The sequence below is a fragment of the Musca vetustissima genome, unplaced genomic scaffold, assembly GCF_032173495.1.
Source record: "Musca vetustissima isolate MV318-11 ecotype Yass unplaced genomic scaffold, APGP_CSIRO_Mvet_v1 utg6724, whole genome shotgun sequence".
NCBI lineage: Eukaryota > Metazoa > Arthropoda > Insecta > Diptera > Muscidae > Musca > Musca vetustissima.
In genome coordinates, this window is record NW_026885980.1 from 365323 (window position 1) to 378519 (window position 13197).

At 31.4% G+C, this 13197-nt stretch overlaps 3 protein-coding genes across 3 annotated transcripts; 1 reads left to right on the forward strand and 2 right to left on the reverse strand.

Annotated features, from left to right (window-relative positions):
* Positions 1-205: 205 nt before the first annotated feature.
* LOC133333374 (ras-related protein Rab-1A) lies at positions 206-6446 on the reverse strand. The gene is made up of 5 exons (XM_061541690.1): positions 6114-6446; positions 2177-2297; positions 2068-2115; positions 1779-2006; positions 206-476 (listed from the first exon to the last, which is right to left on the reverse strand). The coding sequence occupies exons 1-5, from the start codon at positions 6134-6136 to the stop codon at positions 279-281; spliced, it is 618 nt and encodes a 205-aa protein (XP_061397674.1). The 5' UTR covers positions 6137-6446; the 3' UTR covers positions 206-278.
* A 1946-nt stretch (positions 6447-8392) lies between these two features.
* LOC133333380 (AP-2 complex subunit sigma) lies at positions 8393-9000 on the reverse strand. Its single transcript, XM_061541696.1, has 2 exons — positions 8851-9000; positions 8393-8780 (listed from the first exon to the last, which is right to left on the reverse strand). Exons 1-2 carry the CDS (start codon positions 8941-8943, stop codon positions 8505-8507), a joined length of 369 nt encoding a protein of 122 aa, XP_061397680.1. The 5' UTR covers positions 8944-9000; the 3' UTR covers positions 8393-8504.
* Positions 9001-9719: 719 nt separating this feature from the next.
* On the forward strand, positions 9720-10591 carry LOC133333365 (isopentenyl-diphosphate Delta-isomerase 1). The gene is made up of 2 exons (XM_061541676.1): positions 9720-10016; positions 10126-10591. The coding sequence occupies exons 1-2, from the start codon at positions 9720-9722 to the stop codon at positions 10579-10581; spliced, it is 753 nt and encodes a 250-aa protein (XP_061397660.1). The 3' UTR covers positions 10582-10591.
* Positions 10592-13197: the final 2606 nt, after the last annotated feature.

The window sequence follows — 13197 nt, forward strand, 5'->3', positions numbered from 1 at the left end:
ACTCCGCCTCATTACAATCATTATCTTTGAAGAATTTGCAAAGAAAACTATTGTTCATCAATTAGTCTTCCAATAGTTAATTGTTGCTTGTATCAATCATTATTATCGTTATTATTCTTATTATTCGTTATGAATGTGTGTGTGTGTGTTTGTTGGTTTTTTAGTTTTTGAATTTATTATTATATTTTTTACTGTTTCTTGGTTGTTTTCTTGTTGTTGTTTGTTTTTTATATTATAATAAAATAATGATTCACAAGTAGTTGGGGAGTAAAAGTTATTCAGCAGCAACCGGACTTGGTGTTTTCCACTGGACGCCCTTGATCGATTTTAACTTTGCTAGTGTTTTCAGTGGCGCTGGATGGGGGTCCAACACGATTCTTAATCTCTGCAGCCATTGTCATGAAGGCCTGTTCAACATTGGTGGCGCTTTTAGCTGAAGTTTCAAGGAATGGAATGCCTAACTGGCTAGCATATTCCTAAAATGAAAACAGTGAGAAACAAAATTATTATGATTTGAATTTTATGTTAATGTTGTGTATTTATTTATTTTTTCTATAATTTAGGGGGAGTACAGTGAAACTCATATGACACCAATGACTTCGGTTCATACTTGTATGCAATTGTATCTTCATGGGAAATAAATATAAGATATATTCCTAAGTATGATTTAAAATTAATCAATAAACAGTTATCACTTAAACTTTATATTATTGGCTCCCCAGCCATAACAAAAAAAATAGTAGGTGACGACCTTTTTGGGCAACAAATTATATGAGCAATTTGGCAATTGTTCGGAAACGTTTTATTTGTAACAATATATTCAAATTGAAAAAAGCAGTATAGTATCATATAAAAAACATTATTATGATTAATATAAATAAAAAAGGATAACTAAAAGTAAAAATAAATAAATTATGACATTCTACGGTCTACAAAAGTAGTTAAAAACTTTCAACCGAAAGGCATTGTTGGATAGAGAAAATATTCTCAATTTAACTGGTAAGTAGTTCCGTAATCTTGCGACGTGTTTTACAAAAACCTTTTCAAAAATGGTGCTATACATTATAGGTATGAAAATCTGTATGTTCCTCGATGACATACACAACCTGAACATATTCGTCAAATAAAAAGGTCTTAACTGTTGTATAAAATGTATTTATAAAATAACCCGATATATGGCCTCTAGTCCTAATACCATAAGCAAAGCAAACAATATTAGAATCACATTAGATTTGAAAGAAACAGACCTGGTGATATCTGGTTAATATAAACTATCATCTAGATGTATAATGTAACCGTAATTAGCAGCTATATAACTCGAACTCGCTAACAAAAATACAAAAACGCCTACAATATATATAGGGGGAGCCATATCTTAGATTGTCAAATGGTAAAACTATGAATAGGACATCATTTTTATTAGAATTCATAAGAGATTTACCTAAAATTCAGTTAGCTGGTTCAACGTTATCCATCACAAAAGTAGGACAAATCATTTATATAAATGTTACCGAAATACGTCGAGCGTACGAAATTTCGGGTTGAACAATTTCAACTTTGACAGAACATAGATGGTGTCCAGATAACAATTTTCTGTTTTTTTAAATGCTAGACAAAAGAGACGTTGATCTTAATATCACTTTCAATACAACCTTTACTGGTGATACAAAGCAAGCATTTTATAATTTCACTTACACCATGTACACACAAACTTAAACAATTTGTAAATAAGATTCATTTTGGAATAACTTTTTTTTATAAACTAAATTCAAACTTACCGCAGCTGTGGTATGATCAACAACTTTCTTGGTCGTTAAATCACTCTTGTTGCCCACCAATAATTTGTTGACATTCTCACAGGCATATCGTTCGATTTCTTCCAGCCATTGCTTGACATTGTTGAAAGATTCTTGATCCGTACAATCGTAAACGACAATAATACCATGAGCGCCCCTATAATATGATGAAGTAATGGTGCGGAAACGTTCTTGGCCGGCAGTATCCCACTATCAATGGATGAAATTCAGTGAAACAAATACTCGATAACAATTTTAATAAAAAACTTACGATTTGCAACTTGATAGTTTTGCCATCTAATTCGATTGTTCTGATTTTCTGTAAGATAAAAATAGGAATTAGATAGAATAAACAATTTTTCCTGAAGAAGTAAACATACAAAGTCTACACCAATTGTACTGATATAACTCTCTGTGTATGTATCGTCAGCAAATCTCAACAAGAGACATGATTTTCCCACACCCGAATCACCGATCAAAAGTAATTTGAAGAGATAATCACTGAAAGAGAAATGGAAAAAATTTTCGTTATGACAATTTCTTATAAAAAATGCATTGACATATTATATCTTAGATTAATCATGTTATTCATAAATTCTAGAGTTTTTTTACGGCGACAAAAAATAATGTCTATGAGTCAAAGCACATCGGTCCCAAAACAATGCGGCGATAAGGCAGTTATAATGAATGTCGATATAAATATGTATACATACAACAACAACAACGAAATTATAACAGAATTCGAAATTTTAAATTTAGCCAAAAATATATATTTGTGGTTAAGTTTATACTATACTTATATTATTACTAATTTCAGACTTAACTCATTACAATTGCAATGGTATCTCTATTCCATAATGAAATATTATCCTATTTTTATATTATTACTAGTCTCAGCCTAAATGGAATTTGAGTTTATTAAAAGCTAAATAAATATTCATCTCGTTGCAATTCCAATGGAATCTATATTCCTTGATGTTACATTCATTGTTCACATTATCTATTATAAATACATGCTGACGGTTTGAATTTTGTATTTTAGTGCCGTACTATTAGTCAACGATGACTTCATTTTGCAAATATTTCCTAATGTCTGTTAACATCAAATGGGATGCTACGGCTATGACAGTAAAGGAAAACAATATGATATTCAAGGAAGTACAATAATGTATCAAAAAATGTTAGTATTATAAACAGGATATTTTGTTTAACTCAAATATAAATATTAAATAAAATAAAAATAGCTTCCGCAGCTGGTACTGACATTTCTGTAGATTCATTTAAAATAATACGAACAACTCTTTTTGCGTCTATTGAATGTTTACTAGCATAAGATACCCGAAAATATAAAAAAGGTTCTCCGAGAAGTCATAAAAATCTGTGGTTTATCACCACTAGTATGTACGTCAAACCTGTTCTTAAAAATAAAACTATTATGCCCATGTAGCAGCAATGACTGGTAGATATTTAGCCGTGGTATGCCAAACACGTGATAAAATTAAAACAGAAATTGTTCAAGTTTTTGTGAATGAATACAATTTTATAAAAATGCTCTTTGTGTGTTTTTGTTTTCAATTAAATGCGTATTGAAATATCGATCGATGATGACCAACACACACTCCGCCTCTTTACCGTCCAACGAATGGAAGATTGTGTTTTTTTGCTCTGTAAGAAATTGCATCGCAAGATGTAATTTTAAACAAATTTTACAGGAAACAAAGACATAAAAAGAGAGAAATTGATTACGTTTCAAAAGTGAGAAGCCACATAGAAAAAGAAGCATAACAGCTGAACAAAGTTCGTAGAAGAAAAAAAGGAAGAAATAAAATAAAACGAAACGAAACAACAAAAATACACATTACAAACAGTGGAAAGCAAATGCAAACAGAATCGTATGGATGAATTGTAGGAGCCCCAGTAAATAAGGGCCTTTTGAAAAAAATGTTTAAATGGAATGTAATAATTCTTGTGTTTTATATTAATTCAAAATAAGCTTTCTGGTGTTCCATTAATTGGTAATCGCGGTAAATCCATGGAAACATCAATATTTCATCACCGAATGTCAATCAAATCACAAACTCGAATATGCAATTAACGAATAAAATTGTTATGAAAGTTGAATATATTTAAAACTACATTGATTTGCGCGAAACATAGTTATTTTGGGGGGTGGATGCCATTGGCATAAGTTTTTCTTGAAATTACATGGCTGTTGATAATAATTTGTATATAGATAATGAAAACTCCTATCTGATAACATAATTATTTGCTTTTGCTGGTGTTTTCAAATGTAGGTTAAACAATTGTATATGGGTGGATTCTAAAAATCAACTAGAAAATCCATGATCATGGGATCGAATATGCGGTTAATCATCCTCTCAGACACGAATATTAGTATAGAGCCATGGCCCATGGATGACGTGTAGCATCGTACTTCTACTGGCGTTTCAGTTTTGGCAACAGTTTTTGACTTGTGTTAAGCTTATGGACTGGCGCAAGAAGCTCCTTCTTTTTTGAAAAAAAAAAATCCGACCGATTAAGATTTCATGTCGTTTTACGCATGTCCGTCTGTTGAAACTAACATTTTAATATTTAAGATAGAGTTCTGAAATTTTCCACAGGCATTGCTAGTATGTTTGGTATTGCAAATGCGATATATTGGTCCACGTTTTAGATTAGCTCCCATAAAACGATACCTCCAAATATTTGAAATGTTGAGGATGTTGAACAAGCTTTTCAACCGAATTGGCTGTAATTTGGTATTTTGGGTTTTCATTGTATACATTCGTACCAAAAATTATTAATATTGATAATATTGTATTCATTAAACCGTATTGGCTGTAATTTGGTATTTTATATTCTCATTGGGTGGGTGTCAAATCTCACTACCAACAATTATTAATAGCGACCCAAGTTTAAGGATAGCGCCCGCATTTTCGGTATTTTGGATACGTTTCACAACCGAATTGGTTTATTATTACTGAGTTTCAAATCTCACTTATCAAATCAATCCCAGTTTTGGTACAGCCCGATATTATGGTAGCCTCACTATTCGGTATTTTGAAAATTTAAAATATATTTTCTTTACCTCTTTTTCGCAATCTTCAAGTTTATTTCACAACATGAGTTCGTTCCTAGGAGTTACCATTAATGCAAACCTCATGGTAGAAGACCACTTTTACTTGCTTAATGTAAATTGTATTATTTATCCTGCCTACCATTTTGTCATTACATTGTAAATTTCAAAATAAAATCCATCATTTTGATATTGAAAGCATGGAGGCAAAGTCCGTCCATATATTGGCAATAGGGAGATCAAGAAAAACCCTATAGTGAAGGATCCTTAAATGTTTGTGGATTTAAACATGTTGTGATTTTAAAATTTTATTTCTGATCTACTTTTAGAATGTATACTTATCATTTAAAATAAAGCCAATAGAAAATAATTTTTAAATTAAAAAGATCTGACTACTTAAACGACATTTATTTTCTTGACATTTGTTTGACAAACCAACAACATTGTTTGGTTGTAATAGATGATTTTTTAGCTCATCCATAGTTATACCAAAACACGAAGCAACACTGCAAACTGATAGATATTAAAATCATCTAGACACGATACACATTTTTATATGTATATTCAGTAGTAATGTGTGTTACGAAATCAAAAAAAATAAGTTTTACGTTCACATTCGTTAATAACCACAACCAACATAATCGCCACAAAAAAGGCCCACATAAAGGCCGATATAAACGATTAGTACGCAAACAAACACAAAAGACGTAAGCCCGTGACTCATCCGCCCCTTATTAAAGTTACTTTTTTCCATTCAGCAGGCAAAGGTTACAAAAAATTACTAGTCGGATGCACTTTTATAAAAGCGCAATATATTGAAATTCCAATTAATTGGATATTCTGCGATCACAAAATTTACAGCAAAACTAATTTTTCTTAGATATTTCCCATTCATTGGAGATTAAACATTCGATTCGATGTTTTTTTTTTTGCACTTCCATTGTTCTGACGTTCAGGTGAAGATGGGGAAAAATGGGAGTGGGCCATTCTCACCACCATCATTGTTATCGTCGAGGCACTCAATCAAACAACAAAGCAATACTCCTCCCGATATCAAAAAAAATGACGTCGCAAAATTCGCTCTATATTGAATTTTCTTCTTCGGATTCTTTGTGCAAAAAAAAAAAAAAACTTTGTCAAAAGAAAGACGTATTCAACCAGAAAAATCGAAAGCAAATTTTTGTGTGTGAATGAATATGAATGTTTTTGGTTTTTTTTTCTTCTTCAAATGGTTCACTTACTATTCTGGATTTACAGCTGACATTGTTGTTATTGTGTTGTTGTTTTGTGGGAATTTGGGACGTTAATTTACAATATTCTTCCTTTAAACAGCACAGAAGAAAACTAATTTTTTCTAAATGTTCTCGTCGCACTATTTTTTTGTATTTCCTTCTCGTTTTTTTCTCTCTTTATTTTTCGCTCAACTCAGCTCACACACAACACACGCACACATATACAATACTTGCAAATCACTTTTGTCACCCGTTTGACGTGGACAAAAAAATGTTTTTCTATCGATAAGTAATTGGTAATTGAATTCAAGCTGAACAATTCAGCCTTTGTTTTAATTTACAGAAATTTAATTTGCAGGAAATTATTGTTTTTTTTTCTTATTTTATTGGAATTGTTGTTGCTTTTTTGCGCTAACTTTTAAACACGTAATTATCAAAAAGTTCAATTTCTCTGGTCGACAGGCAAAAAATCTTCCAACAAAAAGATGGCGATGACGACGAACACAACAACACAACTCAACGAAGCTGAAAACTTAACGACAGTTAAATGTGAATAACGATTATTTTAGATGAGGGGTGATGTTGAAATATTGGATATATACGTTGTTGTGAACTGCAATACGATTTATCGTCCGACTGTTATATGTGCAAAAAATAAAACAAGGTTTACACTATTGTATTTAATTTAGGTTCGTGATTAAAAAACACGTTAAGAGAACAGCAAAAATGCTTATTCGGCGAAATAAATTAAATATAAACATGTGAGTTTATTTAAAATAAAATTGTTGGTAACATTTTGTAATTAATATGTTCTCAGCCTTATGTCTAATGTGCGTATAGGGGAGACTGGGGGCAGTTTCGATACTTGTTTTTTAGACCTCTATGCCTCAGTACTTTTTCAACAGATATAAAAATGTTGTGGCTGGTTATTGTCCTCTGATACATATTTATAAAAAATCGTACCAAATTACGAAACGGAATAGAAAAAATCCCTGCAACTAACTAAGCTTATTAGCTACGGATTTAAAAATTTGCGACAGTTATTTTTTATTTAATATTCGATACGTATGAATCAATGGGCCGATCTGCGTCGATGGTGAATATCGCCATCGAATGAACCATGGCATAGTCAGACGGATCGAGCTGCAGCGACTACGTTGGCTATGCCATTTTGTGAGAATGGATTAAGATGCCCCAGCTCAAAAGGCATATAAACGCGAGCCAAGTAATGGTCCACGCAGAAGGGGAAGGCCACGAATCCGATGGAAAGATCTAATTGAAGACAACAACTCGGAAAGTGGTATTTCAAATTGGATGAGATGCGCACAAGACCGAAGCGCCTGTAAATCATTTTTAAGTTCGGCTTATGGAACAACTATTCTGCCATAAGCCAACTACGTAAGTAAGTACCTATCGATCAAAACTACTGATGTACAATGAGACCTTTAGATCGAAAACATGATTACCCAATATTACTTTGGACCAAATCCGTTTCAAATAATTTGGAATTGATTTATGTTTGTCTGCTTGGTGCACACGAAACAAAGTTTGCACGTCGTAATATTTCTTCCAAACTTCTGTCCACTCCTTCTGCAACCTCTCCAATAAATGGTAACATTTTAATTTTATAATATCAAACGAGCGGACCACCCGATTATACAATTTAATAATATCATGCAAGTGAACCACCCGATTTGAACTAAACTTTACACAAACGAATGTTTTAATCAAGACTGTATAATGATGGAAAATGGCATCATCGGTCCACTCCTTCTAGTGTCTCTTCCACATATTTTAATATTTTGAAAACTTGTAAATCCCACATGAAGCGAGTGAAATATCAAAATCAATGTAAAGGAGCCATTCCTTTCATAAACCACAAATACTATTACATACCAATTTATCATGAGCTTAGGTGTCTTATGATTAAATCAGGCTTAGGTGTTCATTTTCTTATAGAGGCATACATTTGGCTAATAAATGTAATACATAATATATCAGCCGCAACAATTTTTTTTCCTTAAATAAACCATTAAAAATTTTTGAACATTTTTCTTTGTAATACTTTTAATTTAACAATATCAATAATTTATTTATATATTTGAACGATGCATACATACATGTTTGTGTATTTACGCTACACATGTAATACAGAGGAAAGAAAAGAAATTTGTTGATAAGTTATACTTTCATATTTTATATATGTATGTAATCAAAAAGGCGAAAATTATAAACTAAATCAAGATTCGAAAAAGATAAATTGTTTCTAGCAAAACTTTTCAAAACAATACTTCTGTAAGCATGTAGATTGCGGTCAGTGTTACAGAATAATCTATACATACAGACATTGTGGAATGATAACTACACTACCAGAACAAACAGCCATGGAGCCGTTTCCATTCACTCCAATGAATTCAAAGTCAATAATTGTTTTAGAACTTTGGTTTGTGATGTCTCCCGTATCTCGCCGGCGAGGAACATTTCGTCGACCACTGTATACACTTTGTAGAAGTTGAAGACCAAATCCAATTCACAGACATTATGGAAATATTCGTTCAGCACCTCGACGAAATTGTGTATGGCCTCCAAATAGCAAAGATTGTTGTCATTCACATCGACACATATGCAGAAATACAGACCCGCATAGCGACGATAGACGATTTTAAAATTACGAAACTGCAAGAGATTGAAAATTTAGAAATTGTAATGCTTTGGCCCGATAATGAGGATCAATGACCCAACAAACCTCTACGAAATTTGTATGTTTTGCATCTCTCACTGTCACCACTGCATGAACTTCTTCGATGAGTTTCTGTTTTTCGTCGTCATCAAAATTCATATACCATTTGGCCAATCGCGTCTTTCCAGCTCTATTTTGAATCAGAATAAAACGTATCTGCAGGAGGATGTAAAATAAAACAGTAATAATAAATATTTTTTACAATATAATGGGCGTTTTTTACCATTTTTTAACTGGGAGAAAAACACTACCAATAAAATCTGATAAATTCTGAATATACACTGCTAGGGATTAGGGATAAGTAATTCGACTTTCGACTAATCGATTTTTCGTATTGAACATGACTCAATAAACAGGTCGTGTAAGAAGTAATCGTTATCGACATTTTTGGATTAAAATCGCCCAAACTGTCAAATTTTTGTTACATTTGTTTTTATTTATTCTGACATTATACCCCACAAGGTAGAGGTGTATTTTCTCTAAGTTGACAAAATATACCTAGCTTGTACAATTGTACCATTATCGGTCCCAACTTCCAATTTTCAAATATTTTAATTTGGGTATGACGAACTTGCTAAAAAGTTAATTCTTACTCTGACGTTGGCAACCTTTACAAAAAAGAAAAGGGAAATAGCTTAAGAATTGTCAAAAATGATACAAAACCTACCAGTTTCTATGTTTTGCCTTACGTTGGATATAAGACACTTTCTAATTAACGAACTAATTTGCTTGGTCCCTACTAGTGTGCTATAACCGTACTTCACTGTATTATTACTGGACGTCGCAAATTGATTTACAGATCCCTACCTCGTTGTCCCATACTTTTGTAAATAAATAGGCTTAAATGTCTGTTTAGACTATTCAGTTTTACCAGAATGATTACAGCATTGGCTAGACGTATTTGTGCCCAACCGTTGAGGACTGCATGCAGAAGTTATGTCAGCTTTGCACCGGCCTCCGAAACCAAACAACTCGACGAACTGCAACGATTGGCACTGGAGGAACAATGCATCTTGGTGAATGAAAATGATCAAGTGATTGGGCATACCTCCAAGGCGGATTGTCACAGAGTCCATCCACAAAACAAGGAAGTGAAATTGCATCGCGCCTTCTCTGTGTTTCTGTTCAACACCAAGGGAGAAATGTTGGTCCAGAAAAGGTCAGATCACAAGGTACGTTATGGGCAATATACACACATAGTATGTGTGCATTAATTAATTTCGAATAGGCCATATTAAGTTTGACTTTCACCTTTGTTTTTCTTTAATTTCTATTGTTAAGATAACATTCCCTAATACCTATACAAATGCCTGTTGCAGTCATCCGCTGTATGAAATCGAAGTCGAACGAGATGAATTGAATTGCTTTGGCATACGCAAGGCCGCTCAACGCAGACTAAACTATGAGCTGGGCATACCCACCAACCAAATAAGGCCAGAGAATTTCCATTATTTGACAAGGATTCATTATGCCAATACCGGAGATGGTGTATGGGGTGAACATGAAATCGACTACATTCTGTTTCTCCAGAAAGATGTCGATATCAAGCCAAATATGAATGAAGTCAGCGATGTACGTTTCGTCAAACGTCAGAATATTGATGAGGAGATTTCAAAATTCGATGCCCCTTTGACACCATGGTTTAAGTTAATATTGAAAAATCATTTATTGCTGTGGTGGGACAATTTGCATCAGCTGAAAAAGTTCGAAGATCACAAGAACATACACCGCTATTGATTAGGAAATGACGAAATAAAAATATTTGACGAAACAAGTAAACTAATTGTTAAATACGTAATTTGCATGGAGTTGATTTATTTCTGCCCATATAATTAGGAATTCTCAAATATAATAATATCGGCCATAGAATATAGTCATTCTCAAATATATCTTTAACAAAATTATACGATTTTTATGTGAACCCTAATGACTTGTAATTTCGAGAAAAGTTATTATAAAATTTATATTTATTAAATGTAATTATTCTCAAATAAAACCAATTCTTATTATTCAGAACAAGACATGTGTTTTTGAATGTACATATTGACAAGTGTATATATAAGCGAAACGAACAATGGAAAACGCTTTTTATGTTTACTAATAAAAGATTATAGAAATTAATTGCTTGTTATTTGACTTTTTTGTAAACAATTATATATTCAAAGCCTCCACGACCAATAAATATCCAATATTTATAAAACATTTTCTCCTAAGTAGAACACTAATAACTATGAATCTAATATACAACTTAATACGTATAAAAATATATAAATGGGTCCACAGTCAAAACTGCTATAAAATATAATTAATATTCAATTAATACGGATGCAAAAATGAACCATAACGTCCATTATAAAAGCTGAATTGAATAAAAGCTAGATAAAATAATAACGGCCATTCAAAATTTATGAACGGAAGATTTTAGTTAGCTTGGGAACAATTTTTCCATCTGAATGCTGTGGGGAATATAAAATTGTAGCAAAATATGAAATATTTACGAGAAAATTTTACTCAATTTTAAATAGCATGGAAAATAGGGTTACGTTAATTTACTCTTCATACCTGATAACCTAGTTTTTAAACCGGGTTTCAAGCTAATTTAATACTGATTTGTAATTAATTACGTGCTAGTTACATGTACGTAACAAATTATCTACTCTTATCTCATTCCTTTCTGCACTTTGCAAATTAACTAATTAAATATACAGCAAAACTGTTACGAGGTTCATTCGGAAATATTGAGAATATATTACATTTATTTCGGGGTTTTAAGGAATCTTTGCAAAAATTACAAAATTTACATATAATATGTTCCAGAACCTGCATGAATGTATTTTTTTTTCTTTTATGATATGAAAAAATAGTATAAACTTCCAGTGCTGGAACAAGTCAAAAGTAAACTTTCTGTTTGTTAGATAATAATTATTTATTCGTATAAGTTTTTGAGTAGTAATTTTTTAACAATTGAAGTTTGGTTTCAAATCCGGTAAGGATCTACTATTTTTACAATTTGCGCAACTTTTTCTTACTCAAACGTTCCCATTATAAACTTCTTACTCGAGAAATCTGGATGAGTAAATATGGTAACCAGTAGTGTAATTTTGTAACTTATTTGGTGTTATTTAAAACATAATAATATTTAAAACACAAATTTTTCATAAAAAATTAAAATGTATGTCAACTTATTCTTTATGTCAACACTCTAATCTCTTGGTAGGGCTCAACGACTACTTTATTTTGGTGATTAACTTATGAAACATTATCGATAATAACCCATATTTCACAATAATAAACCATTCATCACAATGAATAAATGTCGAACATTTTCGACAAAGAATTTTTGCGTATTGGGATAATTAAATTCGAACCTTAATTGTAAAATAAAAAAACTTCTGATATAGATGACTGGTTTGAGGATTTAATAGGGAAGAAAATGTATATATATATATATATTTTTTTTTTTTTTAACAAATTCATTTTTAAGTAATCTCATGTGTCAGTCGTAAATCATTGATTTCAGATTTTTTTTATTTTACAATTACACCAACGAATAAAACAATAACATTTCATGTTTTAGCTGCCATTTTGAAAAAGGCGCAAACCTTTATTAAAACTTTTCATTTCATTATTAACAATCCTTGTAAACCTGTTATTTTCTCTTAAAACTAATTATTTTCAATTATGGGTGTCTGTGTGGAGCATAACATTCAAATAAATACGCACTTTAACGTACATTGTAATGAATTCTATTTATTCACATTTTTAGAGTGTTAAATATGTAAATATAGGTATGTGTTGATTTGTATGTATAAAAAATGTTTACAAAACTAAAAATGTAAAAAAAAATAAAAATAAATAGCTTTATGTTTTATATGATCACAATTGTATATCAAGCACGATAAAACATGCACGATATTAATGAATGACTTATACAATAAATATAGAAAACATTTGTTTAATAACAATAATTATTTTTGTTTAAATAATGTATATATGTATGTGTGGTTTTATGGACAACTGTATCCATGCTCAGTTTGCATCTTTCTGTTAAATAAATATTCTCATTTCATGTAAATAGCACTTAAAGTACACGCTTAAAGGTATATTTTGTTTCCTTTAGAATTATGCTTCATTTTTAGTCGCTTACTAACTAAAAGATTAGATGGGAACACAACGATAAGAAATAAAACAAATAAAAAAATGTATTTACAAAAAAGTGCCAAAAATATAAATTTGGCATTGTATGAAATTAAAGTAAAACAAAAAACTGCAGCTGTTAGTTTTTAACGCTAATTAGCGATTTTTGAAGACGCCTTCGTTGATATTCAATATTTAAACAATCCATTAACATGG